General features: G+C 43.1%; 1 protein-coding gene across 2 annotated transcripts; it reads left to right on the top strand.

Annotated features, from left to right (window-relative positions):
* The first annotated feature begins 2,731 nt into the window (after positions 1–2,731).
* Positions 2,732–17,350, top strand: MACIR (macrophage immunometabolism regulator). 2 transcript variants are annotated; one of them, XM_079995230.1, is made up of 2 exons: positions 2,732–2,822; positions 15,077–17,350. In XM_079995230.1, exon 2 carries the CDS (start codon positions 15,098–15,100, stop codon positions 15,722–15,724), a length of 627 nt encoding a protein of 208 aa, XP_079851356.1. In that variant the 5' UTR covers positions 2,732–2,822; positions 15,077–15,097; the 3' UTR covers positions 15,725–17,350. The 2 variants fall into 2 exon arrangements, with proteins under 2 accessions (XP_079851356.1, XP_079851357.1); XM_079995231.1 differs by having other exon boundaries at positions 2,741–2,818.
* The last annotated feature ends 3,416 nt before the right edge of the window (positions 17,351–20,766 follow it).

Here is a 20,766-nt window from a genome sequence, read left to right as displayed (position 1 = left end):
AGCAAAAGTGGAGAAATAATAGGAAAGGAGGTACTGCCATATCATAACCGTGTTAAGTTGAATGACTAGTATCTTGAAGGGTGCTGAAGCACGACTCAAGTCCACACTCACCCTTGAATCTCACTGGCTGACTTTGAACCAGTCTTTGCTTATCAGCCTAGCTGACCTCACAAGTTTGTTGTGAGAATAAAAATGAGGAGTCCTGCATATTAGCTTGAGGTCCTTCAAAGAAAGGTGGTTTGCAGATGTAATAAATAAAGCTGTGCATCTCCTCTGAAAGCCGCTCCCTTAATTCCAGATGTTTGAGGCAGAATGCCCTTTTATTTTGTGAAGACAACTTCCTGCGGAGTTCAGCCATATCAGCAAGAGAGTTGTTGGCGGGGGGGGGGGGAGGTAACCCAAGGCCCAGCTATTTTGCAACAGCCCCCTGGATCTCCTTGTGGTAAAGGCCATAACATCTGCTTTGAATGTAGAAGATCTCAGGTTCTGTCACCTGCATTTTAAGGTAGTACTGACTCGTGGAGAGCATCTGCCAGTCTGTGTAAAAAATGTTGATCTAGACCATAGGTAGGCAAACTAAGGCCCGTGGGCCGAATCCTGTCCAATCGCCTTCTAAATCCGGCCCGTGTGTTTTTACATGAGTAGAATGCGTCCTTTTATTTAAAATGCATCTCTGGGTTATTTGTGGGGCATAGGAATTTGTTCTCCCCCCCCCCCCCTTCAAAATATAGTCCGGCCCTCCACAAGGACTGAGGGATAGTAGCCCGGCCTCCTGCTGAAAAAGTTTGCTGGCCCCTGATCTAAATGAATCAATGGTCTGAGAAAGCTTCCTGTATTGTTCCCACCCCAATAAATTTAGCATATAGAGCCCCCGGGTCTATTGTAATGTACAGCGCTTGTGAGCCTGCAGCCACCTCACATCTGAATGTGCCAGAGGCATCCCTACACATCAGGGGTGGCTCATCTTGTTTTGCTGCCCAAGGCAAAATGGGAACTGCCACTGCCGCCCTGTCCTGAAGCCTCACTTACCAGGGTTTCACAGCTGCCGTTTCCTGCAAGATCACCGTAGACTTCTACAACATCTCACCGGAAGCCAACACCACTTCTCTTGCGATAGGGACGAGTGGGGCACCCATGGGGGCAAGAGCCCTGTGGGATTCTGCCGCCTGAGGTGGCCGCCTCAGTCTGCCTCACGGACGTGCTGGCCCTGCTGCATATGTGCATTCACATCTCTAAATTATCACCCCCGCTCCCAATCCTGATTAAGTACTTAGCAATGCCCCTGCATAGCAGTTAGCCGAGGTACATAAAAAAAGAACCTGATGGGAATCTTTCTGGCACCTTGAGGCTTTACTGTTACCTAACTTCGCAGGCTAAAGGAAAAAGTTACACTGCAATAAGGCTGCAATTCTAAATGCTTGCACTGAGAGTCCGTGCACCACGGAAATAGTGTGGTTTACTTCCGGGAAAGTTGGGCCAGGCCCATGCTGCCAACCTGCTAGGCTTTTAAGGTACAGAGTCTAGCCAGAGTCCCCCAACCATCAAGTAAATAACAAATAGTAAAGGTAAAGGTACCCCTGCCCGTATGGGCCAGTCTTGACAGACTCTGGGGTTGTGCGCCCATCTCACTTAAGAGGCCAGGGGCCAGCGCTGTCCGGAGACACTTCCGGGTCACGTAGCCAGCGTGACATCGCTGCTCTGGCGAGCCAGAGCCGCACACGGAAACGCCGTTTACCTTCCTGCTGGTAAGCGGTCCCTATTTATCTACTTGCACCCGGAGGTGCTTTCGAACTGCTAGGTTGGCAGGCGCTGGGACCGAGCAGTGGGAGCGCACCCCGCCGCAGGGATTCGAACCGCCGACCTTTCGATCGGCAAGCCCTAGGCGCTGAGGCTTTAACCCACAGCGCCACCTGCGTCCCTTAAATAACAAATATATATATTTAAAAGTAGGAATGGGCTATGCTTACTGAATATGCACAAGAAAACTGCATTGGAAAAAGGAGGAATTTGAGAAGAAAGTGCCGAAAAGGTTTTCAGCAAACCCAAGAAAGCTTGTTTTAGCACTTTAAAAAAGATGAAAACAGGTGTGTTCTTTGTAGTTTTGCAAGTCTCATTTACCGCATGAAAGGAACTCCCCGATGATGATGATGATGATGTTATTTAACTTCCTCGTTTTCGAATGACTGAAGATTTGGGGCAGCCTTTTTCTCTGAGTCCTTGGGGTCCAAAGGAAGTAATTTAAAGGTGGAGCCCTTTCATCCCGAATCTGCAGTTAGACAGAGCCATGCAGAGGAGGAGGACCAGGCGGGTGTCCTGCTCCCCCCTTTAAATAAATCCTGATCACGCCCCTATTTTAAGGCGCCCCAAGACTTGCCCTTTCCGCCTTGGGGACGTCGCCACCTGCTCCATCTGGCGGCTCGAGCGCAAAGGCGCGCGCAGGGACCCCGAAACGGCCGCCTCGCAGGCCGGCTCCATGCAAGGCCCCCGCGAGCCTGAGAAGGTTCAAGGACTCGCCAATCCCTGCGCCGCCTGCAGGCCGCAGTCCGTCCCTCCAGCCCGGCCAGGAAGGAAGGCAGGAAGGAAGGCGGGCGAGTGAGGCGGCGGCGGCGGCGGTGGGCGGGCCAGAAGCAGCGAACAGGCGGACGGGGAGGCAGGCGCTGGAGCGGCTCCTCCGCCTCGCCAGCCACACAATCCCCGCCCCGGGCCCGCGGAATAAGAGCGCGGGGCGGGGCGGCCGGCCTCTCCTCTCTGGCTCGCTCGCCGTCGCAGCGTCGCCGGCGGCCGGGACGCGGCCCCTCAGGCCCCGGCACCCTGGAAGGCAGGTAGGCGAGCAAGCGAGGGGCAAGGAGAGTAAGGTCGGGCTGGGCTGGGCTGAGGAGAGGCCGGCGGCGGCGGCTGCGCCAAGAAGGCGCGCCCTTTGCACCTCGGAAGAGCCCCGTGAGCAGAGCCGGCGAGAAACGAAGGGCTGGGTGAGGCTCCGGCGAGAGCCGTGCCCGCGAGGCGAGGAGGTCTAGCGGCCGAGGAGGCGCGCGCGCCCGGCGACCGAGGTGCAGCCTGTGTGTGTATCTGCGGGCGCGCGCGCGCTTGTAAACATTTGGGTTGTGTGTACGTTTGTCTCCCTTCGTTACACGCCGCGGATTCTGGCGGCCCGCTTCGTTGGTGCGATGTAGCCCAAGTCTGAAAGGCAAACTGCCTTCGTGCTTTCAGGAATATTCTTTCCAGTGGTGCTTGTGTGCGCCCATAAGTAGATAATACATTTGCATTTATAAAGTGTGTGTGTTGTTGTTTTTTTCCTCAAGTGCCGGTCTGAAAAATCCTATTCCAGTTTGTGTAGGTTATATACATTTATGTTAAGTGTGTCTTTACGGACTGAGCATAAATCATGTGCATATGGTTTTTTTATATGGCATGTGCTCAGAAATGCCAGCCTTCCAACACATGCGCCAGGCTTTAGAACACACACTCTCTTCTCCAGCTTCTGGATAGTAGGTTTTTTTTAAAAAAAAAAAAACTGCTAGAGTACACCAATAGTTATGTAGTATTGTGTGGCCTCTCTTAAGACTGTTGTACTTAGATGGGCGCAGTATTTTGCAATTGTATATGCAGTAAGGTGTTGTCTAGGTTGTGCAATATATGCTACATACAATATGAAGTCCAGACTTATAGATGCAATCCATGTGTGTTTGTTTATTTCAGTGTGGCATGAGGGTCTTTGATCTTGCGCTGCTCTCTGTGCTTTGCGTAGAGAGGTGTCATGTACTATTTTTTTCCCTTTCAAGAAAATGCCAAACATTTCTACACAATGGCAGGCCTTTGTAGGTAGCAACGTTGTTTAGCTACACCACACTCTGTGTTTCCCAAGGTCTTGCAGAAAGAAATGGCAAAGCATTAAAACAAAGCAGGTGCCGCCCCACTGCAAGTTTAATTTCAGCGAATAAGGTGAGCGAAATTAGTTGCCTGCTGCTGTGCAGCCTCAGCCTCTCAGTCTGCTGAAATGCATCTCTGTCATCGCTGAGCTAGAGTACTGAAGCTGTGCCAAGGAATAGTGCTGAAGCGTAGTTTGTGTGCTGTCTCCCTCTCTTTGAGCGTGCTTCAATGACTCTCCTTGGTGCTGCTGCTTTGACTCATTGTCCATAAAAGGAAGTAGCACTATGGAGAGCTCTTGGCAGCCATGGATTCCTCTGCATGACAGACTGGAATCTTTTTGACCCTGTTCTCATGGAGCCTGATCTTCACCGCTGCATACTGTATTCACTGCATCTCTGTTCTGCAGAAGCTCTTTCATGTTGGCGACCAGGAGCCACGCATGGCAAAAGAGAGGTTGTAGCTTCAAAGGAAGTTAAAGGTTAACACCTTTATTCAACAGCAATGATAAACCATGGTGGTTGCCCAAGTACAAAACATTTTCAGATTATACAACTATTATATATTTCTAGCAAAGGTCCCCTTTGCTGCCACCTTATATTATCCATATTTATGCATATTTTGAAATTCCAGAAACCTCTGTTCTAAAGCATCATCAGTAATGTATACCTACAACTATGACTAGAAATGTGAATGCCTGGGAAATTCCATGGGAAAACTGATCCCCTCCCCAAAAGCCTTTTGTTTTGCTTTGTTTTTTTCTGAAAAAAAATGAGTTATGGAATATTTTATTTTAGAATTATGAACAAAATATTTCATAACAGCTTTTAATATATTTAGTACTCTGCCCAAAAAAGAATTCTAAAACTGTGTAACCAGAAGACTTATGTAAGACTGTGTACAGTATCATATCCTTACAATTCCAGTATACTAAGAACAGGCAAGTCCTGAATTGTACTTAGAGAGTTCAACTCTCAAATGCAAAATGAAGATGCATTTCTGTCTCTTGAAGGGCACAGCCATTGTCACAACAGAGGGGAGAAAGATCCAGTACCTTATTTGCTTGTGGACTTGGCCTTGCTGGCATAGTTAGTGGATCATTTTCTTTCCTTCTGACTAGGCCTCAAAAGTACTGGGAGTGGCAGAAAGTACAGAGCAAAATAATTTTGTTGCAACTCAATTCATGCTGCTACAGGTCCTTTGGATCCAAGATTTAAAGGCAGAATGTTAAGTGATGATGGCTTCCTCATTTGACTGGATTACAAAACAGGCAGTACACCTGGTGCTTGGTGTCGGAAAGGTGCTTTGAAATGTTGCAGAGCACAGAACATCTTCAGGTGTTTGGTCAAGGAGTCTGGGTTTCTGCCAAGCAATATTCCTCCTGCAACGTAGAGACAAGGCCTTTGCACAACACAGCCTCTGAGTCTTCATGTTTATTACCTACTTCAGATCCCTCCATTTTTTGCAGCATGTAAAATAAGCTGGCCTATGTTTGAAAATGCACCAAATCAAGGAATAAACTGACATGTTGAAAGAGTAGAAGCATGTTTCAATCAGGGCAAATCTTCAATTGTTGGAAGCCCATGTTTAATACAATAACAAATAAGAAGAAAGAGAAATGATAGTGATAGCTTAGAAAAAGAGACTGATTAAATTTCATATAGTACTCAATTCGTTTTGTCCTCCATCCCCTTTTTCTCAGCTTTTTATATGGAAATGGATGGTTTATGTCTGCTTGACACAGTGGAGAACTGGAGGTGATATAATAATTTTCCGATAAATAAGAATTTGTTTTGGTTGTGTTTGGATGTTGATGGTTTCTGTTTTTGCCTGTTTCTCATAAACAGGCAAAACCAAAGAGATGTTAGGTTCCTTACAGTTTGGCAGTAGCTTGTAGCTACATTTCTAACAAAAACTTAAAAAACAAATTCAGTTTGTAATTATTGTCTAAATAAGCTATACTGCTAATTTATCAGACATGAGAATTACATGGTAAACCGAGTTATGTATAATACATTTTATGTTACCAAAGTAACAAATTGACTTTCAATATGTAAAGAGTGCTTTAAAAAAAGGGAATATTTCATGTTTTCACCCCCCCCCCCCAAAAAAAGTTCATTTTCCCACAGCTACAAAGTTTCCAGAAATTTTGCATCTCAAATCATAACCCACTTGGATGCAAAAATCCTGAGTTCTCTTTAGGCCCAGAAGCTCTGTATACAACTAGCAAAATCCAAAGACTGCCTTGAGCATTATGTTTATGGGGAGTATAGTGTATTGTGTCATCTTCACTATCTCACTTGCAATACATTTGTGCACATTTCTGGAGCACCAATGAAGCAAAAGTTTTATCATAGAATCATAGAGTTGGAAGAGTCATCTAGCTGAACCCCGTGGAATGCAGGAAACTCAGCTAAATCATCCATGACAGATGGTCATCAGTGTACAAATGCAATTTGATTTGCAAGCTGCATTAGGCCTCTTCTGGTAACTAATGTGTGAAGGGGCTTCTGAGTACATGCTGGCTGACCTTTCATACTAGACACTGGCACCAATCCAGAGGTGACCCAATGAGGGGGATATAGGGCTCCACTGTTGTATATTTACTGGGTTTTTATCCCAGCCTTCCTCCAGAAGGAGCCCAGGGCAGCCATACAACATTAAGTTAAATAATACACAAACTAAAACACAAACCAGCAACCTCAAAGGCTTCTAAAAACTTCAGGTACCTAATACCTGGATGAATTAAAACATTTTGAGATTCACTAGAAAGGGAGTTCCATAATCAGGTTGCTGCAGAAAAGCCAATCTGTAGGTCTCCTCACCTGCTTTTCTGGGTACTGTCCATTTGTGGCACCACTATATGAATCTACTGTGTTAATGGGTGAGTGTTTCTGTCTCAATGAAGGGAGCCCTGTGCATATAGCACCCATATGCACACCCCACACCCAGATCCTGCTTCAGAATGACACTGACTGTAGAAGTCTGCATCTATGGAGTGGGGCTAGCTGGTGCCATCTTGGAAGCCCCTCTGTGGAGTTTTAATGCACGGGTGCTAAATGACTCAAGAGGTTTAATCTGTGTGATTACGGTGGTTAAGTGTGCATTTCATCAAAAGAAACACTGCAAGCGCCGGTTGTGAAAAACTATCACAGTTAAAAGAAACAGCCAGAGTTGTTATGCTGCAGGTCTGATTTGAAAAAGCTATTTATAGTCTTTTGTTATATGTGCCAGAGTTTGTGTCTGGGGTGCTTAATGCAGCCAGAATGATATATCCTGTGTATACAGATCCATGCAGAACTGTCTAATCAAATACAGGCAAGTGGTTCTGCTTGGCAAATCCCACAAAACGCAAGCATGCGCATTTATGACGTAAAAAGCTTTCAGTCATTGGGTTTGAATGTAACTACACGCTACAAGCATTAGGAAACATCTGTTGCTTAGGGATTGTAGTGGCGAGGGACTAAGGCTAGCCAAAATGATCCCATTTTTCACAATGGACCAGTTTAAATAATCACCTGTGTGAGAAACATAATCGTTCCATGTATATTTTTTGTGGCAAATAAAACTAGGGAAAATGTTTCTGTTGCTTTTCTCACCAGTATTGATATCTTATATAGGCCTAAGAGATCCTGTGCTTTTCTTAGGATAGTATGGACAAGTTGCAGTATTTAGAGGAGATAATTCTATCATCACTTGAGAGTATGTAAACAAGGAATTCCATGACGTTTTCAACCGCATCCTCATGTCTGACAGTCTTGGGTCATTCACAGGTTATTGTGCTTCTTGATAGAACTGTGGACCAGTGGTGCTGACTACCTTCCTATTCTTAACAACATTGGCTATCACACTGTGTTCCATGGAATGATACATTATCCGGGATTCTTCTCTAAGGAGATGGACAGTGACAGAAAACTGACTGCCCATGCAACAGTTTTTGGGGACTTCAGTGACTGCTATCCCTTTCAAAGCCAAAACATGACTGCCCTAGATTCATGGATAGATATGTATGTTGTGTGTCCTGGAAGCTTCTGGAGCAGTTGATGGCATGTGAAATCCCAGCCCATTTCTTGTCCTGGCTGACGCTTCCTTTTCAATCTTTTGGGAGAGAGCTCGTAGTCAAGAAAGTTGTTTTCAGTTGTATGGGCTACAGGAGAGTAACAAAATGCTATTTGTCTGTAGTGAATAGTGCCAAGGTGAGAACAAGGTTATCAATAATAATCTGTCTTCTCCCCCATCCTCAACACTTCCTCAGTCACCTGCCAACATGAAGTTCTCTTTGTTTATACACATCTCTGGGCTCACAAGTGTTTCTCTGTGTGTATATGTGTGCATTATTTTGCTGTCATATATAGTTATGCAAAACTTCATCCTGTCTACCTATTAGATATGCCACATACATACTTTGTACACTTTGTACCTGCATGTGCAATACATGTAGAACTGAATGCACACAACCACACTCTTAGTGTCAGCTGTCATGCCAAATACCAAAGATCTCTGTATAAAAACAGGTCGCACATCAACACATGGAAAGCAAGTGTCCTTCCAATATTATTTGTACAGTAAAGCAGGAGAAAATGAGCAAATATTACAAAAGCTATTACAAAAAATATTACAAAAGCTATTACAAAAAAATATTACAAAAGCTATTACAAAAAAAGTATGGGTGGGAGTTCTGCAGCAGTAGTGATGTAAAAAACCTAAAAGGTAAAGGTAAAGGTACCCCTGCCCGTACGGGCCAGTCTTGACAGACTCTGGGGTTGTGCGCCCATCTCACTTAAGAGGCCAGGGGCCAGCGCTGTCCGGAGACACTTCCGGGTCACGTGGCCAGAGTGACATCGCTGCTCTGGCGAGCCAGAGCCACACACGGAAACGCCGTTTACCTTCCCGCTGGTAAGCGGTCCCTATTTATCTACTTGCACCCGGAGGTGCTTTCGAACTGCTAGGTTGGCAGGCGCTGGGACCGAGCAGCGGGAGCGCACCCCGCCGCAGTGATTCGAACCGCCGACCTTTCGATCGGCAAGCCCTAGGCGCTGAGGCTTTAACCCACAGCGCCACCTGCGTCCCCGTAAAAAACCTACCTAATACCTAATAGCCGTACCACACCTTTCCATTGTTGGGAACCATGCTCAAGGCCAGATTGAAAGCAAAAGTTGCAGTGTCTTAAAACATCACTGGAATGTAGGAGACAATTGCAGCAGGTAACAGTCACTATAAACAACAGAATTAACAGGTAATCAGTTTCTGAACAGGTAAATTAAAATCCTGTCTCAATACAAGTAACTTAAGTTGACAAATTGGCTTTTCCTCTGCCTGTAGTCGGGCTTCCATGAAAGACTTTTAACAGAATGCATCCTCTGTGACACAAGTCATGGGGGAAGTGTGGGTGTTCTACATGTTTTCTGTCATATGTAACGCACTATGTGTGGCCCATGGATGTGTAATATTGGCATGTCAGTGACCCACAGACTGGACAGGTGTGCTGCCGTCGTGCCAACGCTATATGTGTGTGGATCAGCACTCATGGCATCTACGTTCAGCATTAGAAATTCACTAGGCGCCAGGTGCATTTTGCACTTGGCTATCAGACACTTGCAACCTAGTGAAGATGCCTGACTTCTCCACCATCTGGAGGTGTGTGCCTGGGGATCCTTGAATCTTGACTGTTTTCACACACTAGCAACATATCCTGGAGAATTCTATCCATCATATTTTATCTGAACGATCAGAATGAATTTCAAGAACCAAAAGGTTGTATGGGAAAATAGGACTTCAAAGCCATCTGGCCCAAAAACTGAAAATAGGCATTCCATTTTGGTGACTGTAACCCTGGTTGAAGGAGCCATTTGGCACCTAGCTTATATATCTTAGTTTCTAACACTGGAAGTTTAAACGTGACTGGGCATGTGGGATGTTTGCATGGGTATGCTTTTGCATGCAGCATGGGGCACGGAGGGCAATGCCATGAAATGCCATGCTTCCATGAATGACTTCTGCTTACACAACATAATTTCCTTCCCCCACCCACCCCCATCCCACAGGGGGAGGCAGAGGGAAGGGATGTTCAGTGCACAAATGAAAGTCCTTGTGCTGATGGGATGGCCTTGTTGTATACAGCACAGAGTAAGTCGGGACTTAGTAAGAAGTCTGAAGAACTGTTGCTCTGAATGAGAACATAATTCTGGTGCAGAAAGTGAACCAAGTTGATCTTGCTAGGCACCGTTGCCTGTATCTGTACTCAGGGTATTTATTTTTATCCCTCCATTTAAGGCACCTTACAATAAAAATGTTAAAAACAAAACAATTGAACCAAAAAAAATAAGAGAAAAATAGCATCATATGAAATCATATTTAGGAGTCCAGCCATAAAATCAGTAAAATGTCTGATTTTGTCATTTGAATGTGCAGATGCATTATATTGAGAATCCTGCCTCATTAAGATATCAGGTGATTTTTAGACTACAGCTTTCTCAGTTAATCTAAATCCTATGGATGTGAAAGCATGTGCAGTATAGATTTGAATATTTTATGGGTGTGTTTGGCGTTATGGAATATGTTCTCATTTTCAGCATTTATTTGTACTTGCCTTTCAGAGGACTTCAAGCCTTTTGAGGTGTTGAGGTGTAACTGGAATAGAGATTTAACATCTGGTTAGTTTACTACCTTTCACTTTCAGATTGACCGTTGGAGATAAATGTTAACCTCTAATTTTGTACCTATAGTCGACCAGTATTTCTTTCTTTGCCCTTCAGTAGTAAAGTAACACAACTTAGGTCACTCTTATTTAGTAGCAATATATTTATTTGTGTGTGTGTGTGTGTGTGTGTGTGTGTGTGTGTGTGTAAAAGCATACCTAATCCGTGTTGTGATCTTGAGAATGTTTCAGTACCATTCCTCAAGGTTCTTAGTTTTGCCATTATAGTCAGAAACTGAATCTCCATTGTGATGTAAAATGCTTATGATACCATTGTTTCCAGAGATGCCTTTTCCTGCATTCATCTCATGGGCTGCTAGCTCATCAGACTGACGCGAGGGAACTATTTTAGGATGAATGTAGTTGGAGTCAGTCTGAGGCCATACTGGACAAGACACCATTCACATAATTGCTTTTTAAAAAGCAAGTGTGTGTGTCTGTATATGCATGTGTGATCCAGATCAAGACCTGGTGGAGTAAGGAGGGCTTTAATCCTTTTACCCCCTTGTATACCTGGCCCAGTTTGGGCTCTTTGCACCACCTATTTGTATTAAACTGTACTAATGAAAGCTTTTCTTCAAATGTTAATAGAATCTGTGGCCCCCACAGTTCATATTGGGACTGTAGTTGTGGGGCAGGCAGTGTAGAGGCTAAAGCCTCCCTAACCATTATCAAGGTCTGCTGTTAACTTACTCTTTTTTTTTTTTTAAGCCATTCACATAATTCAGTGGTTGCCAATTGTTCTGGACCAGTGGCATATTTAGAATTTTGGAGGCCAGTTACGAAATGGCTGGAGGTGTGGCATTACCAAAATTTAGATTGAATGCAGTTTCCCCATCACACCCCATCCCTGGACAAAAAAGATGATGTTAGGTTTTGTGCAGTTTACTAACCTTCTAGTTTACATTGGGGCGGTGAGTCTGTGTCCTTCCAGATGCCGCTTGACTCCAGCTCCCATCATTCTTGGCCACTGATGATTCCAGCTGGGGCTGATGGGAGTTGGAGTCCAGCAGCAAACCAAAAGGCTGCCCTGGTTTGTATGAAATGCAGCGCAGTTCTGTGCTCAGCTACTCAGAAGTCGTTCCTGCTATGTTCAGTGGGACTTAGTCCTAGATAAATGTTTATATAAAATTGTGGCTTACATTTTTTAAAATCTGGAAACTATTTCTGTCTTAACATTTCCCCGAGGTTCAGGGCAATCTTCTATAGCAGGGGTGGCCAACTCTCAAGAGACTGCGATCTACTTTCAGAATTAAAAACTGGCAGTGATCTATCTCCATTTTGGGGGTTTTAGGGGTTACAAAAAATGCTTTTTGGGAGGGCAGTTCCATTGGGGGGGGGGTTAAAGGCAAGGGACAAAGGGGTAACGTCACTCACAAAAAGATCACTGTGGATCAAAACAGCAGCACAGAGAAATCTCCGTCTAGAGATCATACAACAATGGAGGGTGGGGTGAGGGGGCATGGTAGGAGTCAGAGATCCACCATGGGGATCTACCAGTAGATCGCAATTGACTTGTTGGACATCCCTGTTCTATAGTGTCTCCTTCATGAAAGCACTTTTTGTATAGGAAGTGTGTATCTTCAAAGTCAGTATGCTTACTCTCATGTAACTGTGCTATAAAACAAAATGTTGGCTGTTCGTTTTGACCCTAGAGTCTGCTTGCTCCTAAACAACCCAGAAAAAACACACACCATAAAAATCCTTCCCAAACTGGCCAAGGCCCTTGAGAGTGGCACAGTTATGTCCTTGTTCTCCCGACACAGGGCATTGATGGTTATAATCAATGGACAATTCTCTGCTGACATTTGAAATTGCAGTGGAACAGAGGGGAGGAGCAGAAGGTATTTTCAGTATATACGACCCAAGCTTCAGTTTTCCTGGAATATATTAGGAAGATAGTGCAAAATCTAGGAAGGGGCTTTTTTCTATTCAATACCTGCAGTGGATTTGTTTTCTTCCATGCTGTGCACATGTTCTGTGTTCCCAGTCCAGTCATATTATTTTATTTATTTCATTTGAATAGGAAAAAACAACAACCCGTGAAACATTAAAACCAAATATAACAACAGCAATAAAACAAAAACCTAAAATGTTAGTCTAGATATTTATATGTGTATATAAATGTTGAATTATACCCATCCCACTTAAAAGGATGAGCACAACAAGAGGCCATAGACAAAATGAGTTAACTCTCCAATTTAAGGGCAAAAGACTTGGGTAAATAAGTGTTTTTGCCAGGCACCTAAAGACAGACAATGATGGTGCCTGGGGAGAGCATATTCCATAAGTGGAGGCCACCACTGAAAAGTCCATTCAGTTGCAGTATTACTACAACATTTGCAGCTTCCATAACAATACAGTCGTATATCCGCTTACGTATCCCCCTGGATGCATAAACTTCGGGATGCAAACGTGGCAAACCCGGAAGTATTTCCCCGAGTTTTGCCACGCGTGCATGCGCAGAAGCACTCTACACATGTGCAGAAGCAGTCCTCCGGTTGCAAATTCCTCGGGATGCGGCCGGACCTCCGGTATGGACCCCTTTCGCAACCAGAGGTACCACTGTATTTGAAACTCGCTTTCAATGTTTCCCCCTTTCTGTTTTGACAATATATTACGTATTCTATAATAATGTTTATGAGCATATGTTTAGATGAGATGTGCCTCTCTTTACAGCTTGAAAAAAGATAAACCAGATGGCTAAAATGTGTTTTTTATTGGTATGAAATTCTACATTTTGAAATTTACTTAAAGCTATAAAAGTTGTAGGTTTTAGTTCTAGAAATTGATATCTTGCTTCCTTTTCTTGGAATCTTAGACCTAAATACATTTACTTAAAGTAAAAATGAGTCCATGAAAGATCAACAGAATATGTTTCCAAGTAACTGTGAGTAGGATTGAGAAAGAAGTCACAAATATAGATCTTTCGGAGTATATTTTCTTTTGATTGGTGTGTGTATAAAGCAAGCTGCTAAATGACCGAAAAATGTTTGGAAGACTCTATCATTGTTTGCCACTTGATTTGACATCCATATAGCAGATTTAGTGCAAATAACTTTCAAAGACGCCTTCCCATTCACCTGAAGCTTTTGTCGTGTCAAGTACTAGATAGATGCAATCAAGGTTGCCGATTCTCTTGGGGTCAGGCAGCTAGCTGTCTGTGAGCATTTCACAGTGAACAGAGATTATGGATCACGTACTCTTAATCTACTTTTGGAAGGTTTGTGTGAGGACATGCTGACTTTCCTCCCTCTCTAAACCAGATGTTAAAAAGGTAATGTTCACTGAGAGGTGGAAACAGACTTTTTACATAAATAAGCAGTCCCACTGAAAGTAATGGAAAATGTATATGATTGTAGTTAGATGACTTTTGTAGCTTTTCACTTGGCTTGCACTAGTTGCTTCAGTGGTTCTTGAATAGGAGATGTACAAGGTCAGACCAGCTTCAGAGGAAGCTGTTCTCACTGAGGTCTACATAGGAGGAAGCTCAAGATACCTTCTGGGAAAATAGCTGCTTTTTAATGTGTGTGTATGTCTTCAAATTAGTGATATTTTGACCTTCACATCCACCAGTTCAGCTTCTGAACTGGGAGCATGTGAAAACTTAAGATCTACTATTTTGCTAGTAGTCTCTGGTACTACATCTTTCAGACGTCCAAGTTGGGCTTAGTCAAAATGCCTTCAGCTGATCTGTTGTGTGGCTTCAGTACCAGGCAAGACCTGGGAATTGTGTTCACTGAAATCTTATTTATTGTGCACAGTATATAATGTTTGCATATCCATGGGGTTCTGCAGTGGTTATTGTGTCTGGCTTCACATTGTAGACAGGCCATAGTTCCCATTTTGGGAACAGAACCTGAGAGCTAAACAAGGTCTTTAAGGCTACAGGGCAAAAGTGGGACTTGAATCCAAGTCCAACTCCCTTACAATCCATGGCCTTACTCTGGCCCATGAAAATCTAAAGCATGGGTGGGGAACTTTTCCTTTCCTTTGGGGACTGGATGCTGGAAGTGGGCAGGACCAATGACAAAAGTGGGCAGGGCAGGCCACCCCTTCTTTCTCTCTCTGCCACCCCTTCTTTCTCTCTCTGCCACCCCTTTCTCACTTTCTCCCTCTTCCTCGCTTGCGTAGGGGAGGGATGGATTGCTCTTGCCTCACACGTTCCTTTTACCACTTAGCCCATTGGGGCTCTCTTTTCCCTCCACCCACACCACCTGGTTTCCCTTTTCCTTGCCAGACGTCTAAACTTGTTTGCTTGCAGACAGCTCCCCGCCTTGTTCCATTGCTCTGCCTGTTTTGGCTTCCTCTCCCCCCCCCCCCACTGTCCTCTTCCCCCCCTACTCCTGGGTTTCCCCCACCAACATGAAGCTGCAGGTTTTCCACCCCAGCCTAGTCTTTGGAACTTGGGATCACTTGAGAAATGGCGGCCCCAAAGAAACGAATCTCTATGTCGCTCTGTGCGTTGCAACACACTAATCAAACTGCTTTTTTGTTTTGTTTTTGTATTTCCAGGCTAGCCGATTCATATTTAAAATGGAAGTTGACATTAATGGGGAGTCCAGGTCTATCCTAGCTACTCTCCCGTTGCCTATTGCTGATGTGAGTGCCACCGGCAAGGCTGAGTCCGAGAAACCTCGCTGCTCCAGCACCCCATGTTCTCCGATGCGCCAGACTGTTTCAGGCTACCAGATCCTCCACATGGATTCTAACTATCTGGTTGGCTTCACGACAGGGGAGGAGTTGCTGAAATTAGCTCAGAAGTGCACTGTAGGGGAGGAGAACAAAGTCGAAGCGGTAGTGCCTACTTTGCGTTCCAAACAGCTCGATTCAGGACTTTCCCGCTCCTCCCGGGTGTGTAAAGCCAGAAGCAGGTACTACCAGCCTTACGAGATCCCGGCGATCAATGGCCGGAGAAGGCGGCGGATGCCCAGCTCAGGGGATAAATGCACCAAGCCACTACCTTATGAACCCTACAAGGCTTTTCATGGTCCTTTGCCTCTTTGCCTTTTCAAGGGTAAAAGGGCTCACTCTAAATCCCTAGACTACCTCAATCTGGACAGAATGAACATCAAGGAACCAGCCGACACAGACGTACTTCAGTATCAGCTCCAACACCTCACCCTAAGAGGGGACCGTATGTTTGCTCAGAACAATACATGAAGATATATTGCCCTTGGCTCATCTTCGCATCAAAAAGCTCTTTACAAGGTGGACAAGCCATGCACGGGGTTCTTGGCTGCAGCAGCAAAGTGTTACCAGACCGCTGTTTGTATGAGTAAGATTATGAAGATAGCATGGGGTGGAAATCACGTGGAAGGAACTACTTGGAAATTCTGTCTGCAGATATCTTTAGAACAGTATAACAAAACAGGGGGTTTTGCACATGGATACCTGGACTTGTGACGATATAAATTCGGAAATCGGTGTACTATGACTTCTGTTTCTAACTGGACTTGCTGTAAGAAATTACTCATGGATAAGCACTGAACTACACTCTTACTTAATACTAAGCATATGTGTGTAAATGTAATGACTTTTGCATCATAGGAAAAATACATTTGAGTAATCCCATGTGCTCTTTAAAAGAATCCAGTTTACATTTGCCGTAACTGGTTTTGCACTGGGGAAAAAGCAAAACAAAAAGCAAAAAAAAATCAAAAAAATCAATGATGAAATTAAGCCTGAGTACTTAAGTTACTACAACTTTTAAAAAAATGTAATTGAATTACTTTTCAATTTCAAATTGATTTCATTGTAATTAAAACAAAAACAAACTTCAACTGTTTTGGAGAAAAATAGAATATTGGAAGGCAAACATTAACAGATTTTAATTTAGTTTTGTTTGTTTGTTTAAAAAAAAGTTGTCTTAACACCTACATGAGGATCTTTATGTTGTGTATATACATCGTGAACAGCTGCATCTGCATCTGCAGTATACAAATACTAGTTTAGATTCTAGAACTACCATATTACATTATTATTGTTGCGGGGAGGGTCTTGCTAGACCACATTTTAGCACTGCACCTGAACATTCCAGTTTATTTACAGCACTGAATACTACTTTTTCAACCTGGATTTGGGATTGTTTGTTTGTTTTAAAAAAAAGCCTTGAAGGCTTTTACTGGATTATGAATCATGTCGAATGCACTGATTTAAAATGTTTCTTTGAAAAATCATGTCAAAAAAAATATCCTAATTTATCTTGGCTTAACCATAGCATTTAAAAATAATGGATAATTTTGTTTGTTAGTCTCTTTAGGATGTGCAGTTTATTACTGAAGCAGTGTACAACCATTTAATGTTTTTGATCTTTAAGTTATTTAGAAGTGAAAGCTTCAATTTTGAAGAAATTGACTGTGAAACAAAATCATTTAAAAATAATAATAATAATAATTCCTGGCACAGTTCTAACTTTTCTGAGTAGAAAGACAGGGTTATTTGTCTCTTGGGAAGAATTGGAGAAGGGAGCACATGCTTTGGAAAACTAGGCTTTGTCTCATCTTTGACACCTTTCCCCCACAGTTATGTCGAACCTGCAGAATCTGTCAAAAGATTTTGTTTAACTTTGAGGGAGCGCTAGTAATTATTACAACTTGCACCATTATATTGTAGTGAAGAATGATTTCTTAAGGAACTATTCCTACATAGCTTTTAGTTTGACCAGAAGAATACCGTCCAATGCCAAAGAGGGTTTTTACACTTATTGATTAAACATTATTTATTGATTTTACCCTGTGGAACGACATTGTTGACTATGAAATAAAAAGGATGATGTCCATACTTTTATATGGTCCTGGCGTGTGTTGTTGCTTTGAGAGTTAGACACTGTGGTGATGTGCCTAAACTGTGTGGCAACACTCCCCCCCCCCCAACATTGTAATAACAAGAAATGCTGCAAGCTGTGTTTGTGTACAGCTCAGTTCACTCTGCTGTTTCCCTCTCTTGGTGATATTGTACATGGGAGGGTTTTTATGAAGAAGATGAGCTGCAAACTTTCTTGTTTTCACCTCACCTTGTTACTGTGTAAAATGGATAACTCCCAAAGCAGCCCCTTGCGGTCATGTGCAAAATGATCTTCTTTTTGGCAAAGAAGCAGACAATTCTAGCTTACCCTGCAAGAGATAGGAAGGTTTGTGCTGTCCCAGCTGACTTCACTTTCAGTCTCCACTGAAGGTGCTGGTTCCCCCTTCAGACCTTCATGAAACATATGGAGGTCAGAAAGCTGGGCCAAGGTAGATGGAGGGGTGATGGATGGAGTGTAGCTGTAGGACCCGGAAACATGGTCCTTCTCCATTTATTAGCTCTCTGCACAGGAGGACTAACATGCGAGTGGAGCTTCAGTCCTGTTCCTATTGGCAAAACCCGAGCATTGCTAGACTCTGAAGTAATTTTAACTACCACATAATATCTTCGCCCAATTTTAAATCGGTCCGTCATTTCCAAATTCACCTATTCTAGATATCGTGCAAGAAACATTTGTTAGGAGAGAAATGCTCTCGGGGATTTGACAGAACCCTGATTCAAAGCAATCTATTATTATATGAGCTATTGTAATTCTTTGCAGCAGTCAAGTTAAATCGGGAATTGCTATTCAGGCTCACACTAGGAATTCCTCTACAGCTGCCACACTTTTCCCGTTCTTTTTATTGTTTGTTTAATTTTAATACAATTAAAGGCTTGTCTCACTGGTGAAAGAAAAATGTGCAGATATTTGGGTCCCTGAAACAATGTCTCAATATAGAAGGAATGCTTCTTCCATCTGGTTGAGCGTTTCCCCCCTTTTTGTACGTCATGTGCAACACAGTTCTTCCTGTGTTTATTGGGAAGTCAGTCCCACTGAGTTCAGCGAAGTTTATTCCCCATCCAAGTGTGTACAGGGCAGGGATAACCTTCCAGATGTGTTGGACCCCCCCATCATCTCGGATCATCTGCCCTGCCAGCTGGGGCTAGTAGAAAGGCACCACTGGAATAGGGTTTTTGACTTCACTGTAGCAAAGAGTTTAATACGCCCTGTATACTTTATGGACTCATGCATCCCAATCCAGTGAAAGAAACCTTCAAGTGCAAACAGGTTTTCCACCACTGATCTTCCATATTAAGGAGTTCAAAGGATGCTGGAAGGAAATCCCTCCATGTAAATTCTGTGGGGAGGGTGGCATGTGTGCTAGAATATAGTTGTGCTGTTACCTAGCTGTGACAATCAACTGTTACATGGGGAAGGGAGAGGAAGTAGGTGGTTCATCTCCCTCCTGACCACCCACAGGTGATCAGTGCTGCTGTAGTGCTTTCATCACTTGTTGGGTGAAGAACAAATAGGTTCAATAGCCTCAGCTGTAGATCTCATAACAGGCAAATAGGCTGCAGTTGTAGCTGCATATGACAACCTGCAGCCGTTAAATGTTGACACGTGCTCAAATTATTTTAGGACTGGGTAGAAACCTTTTTAAGTTTTTACAGCCATCTCTGCATATTTTTGGATCTTGACGCTACCCAAAGTAAAGAAGTCACTTCCTTAATTCATTTGAAGGCTTTCTGTTCCCTCCAAGCCTGCTTTTGTTCTTTTGCAATCCATAACTTAAATATGTTAATGCATGTTTATTCTCCTTTGAGATTCCGTATATCATCTTAGCAGCAGCTAGGAATTTGTGCAAGAGATCCACTGCTAGATGAAAGCGTGGCAGGCTGCCAAATCTCAGCTCCTCTACAATTTATGCAAAGCCTGCAATCCTAAGCTCATTTACTGGGAAGTTTGTTCCATTGACATGAGAGACTTCCATGGAAATGTAGGGAGAGACTGTGGTGTAAGATATGCTCCTCAAAGACTATTGCAAAGCCAGTTAAGTTCAGAATTTCCAATCAAAGAAGAAAAACTTTAATCCAGTGTTCAGGCCTTTGAATTTAATATAAATCTGGAAACGGTCAGTTTTGTATATGTTTATTCTTATATCTGTTATGTCCCATTTCCACATTAATTTGATTAAAAAAAACAACCCACAAAGCTCTGCTTTACTTTAATTTAGTTTAAATACGTTTTTGTATGTCAATGTAAACTTTTATAACAGTATTTTCTAAAATACCCATTTTTTGTTGTTGTTTAATTGCATTTGGGTGTGTTTATTGAGCTAAGAACTATACTGCAAATTTTGGAGAGGTATAGAATCCAAACCCTATTGGTCTTCCAATCTCTGTACGAGTCCTGGAGGTAAGAATTAGGTCAGCTTGTTTGTGGAATGGACTGAATTCTCCTCAATTCTTATACTGAATGCAAATAATGAAACCTGCATCTATGTCTCTTGGATTAGAGTTCAGCATGGATTTGAGGATGTGGATAAACAATTATATGTGGAGCGTGGAAATCAGGAGACGGAGCCTTTATCAAATGTTAGCAGGTATGAAAAAGAAGATGTGCAAAATATTAAGGGTCACCGGGTGCTCAGTCAAAGAACAAGTGTAGCTAACATCCTCAATCTCTATTTATTCTCTGTGAAAGTAAACCTTTCGCTAACCGTTTGAGCACTTCTATAGTTAATAGTTACCAGCTCAGTAATGTGCTTGGCAATCTGACATATATGAGTAATTATCTCCCCCTATCCCTCTGTTTTCTGTTGTATCTTGACTACTGGATTCTGACTCCATGAAGCTTTTGGTAACTAGCAGAGTTATTTAAGAAGGTGATAAGCAGTTTTCTTGCTGGGCTCAAAACACAGGCCTGCAGCAGCCTTTATTTAATTCACTGATCATAAATACAAGCTTCTTAATGTAACTTTTGTTTCCTCTCCCCTTCCAGCAGCAAAGCCCCCTTTTAAAAATCTTTGTTTTGTGTTGGGAATTCTTCTGCATTTATATCTAGGTGGTTATTAAGTTTTACAGGAATCTATAGGAAGGAAGCATAAGGCACCTTTTTAGAGTACACGTTTGAGCAAAGGAAAGACAGCTTTGGCATCTAGGAACATCCTTCCACCCTCCCAATGCTTCAGGATATAATTTTGTATGGTTTCCTGACAACTGAACCTAAGGCGGTGGTGGTTGTTTTTAAATCTTCTTGATCCCTATAAAATACTATGTGAAAGAAGATAATAGCTTATTGTTGCAACCTAGAACTTGCACACTCCTAATGATTCATCCACAACTGTTATACCCTGTTTTGTGTACTCTGGGTCGGTGATGTTACCTAATCCACGATGTTTAGTCATTTTCTATTG

Source organism: Podarcis cretensis, assembly GCF_951804945.1.
Source record: "Podarcis cretensis genome assembly, chromosome: 11".
In the NCBI taxonomy this organism is placed as follows: Eukaryota; Metazoa; Chordata; class Lepidosauria; order Squamata; family Lacertidae; genus Podarcis; species Podarcis cretensis.
The sequence above is the reverse complement of the archived record's forward strand: the minus strand, read 5'-3'. Positions and strand labels throughout refer to the sequence as shown.

What these genes read in the sequence shown, in the direction of transcription:
- MACIR (XM_079995230.1), top strand. Translation starts at nt 15,098, where the DNA reads ATGGAAGTTGACATTAATGGGGAGTCCAGGTCTATCCTAGCTACTCTC.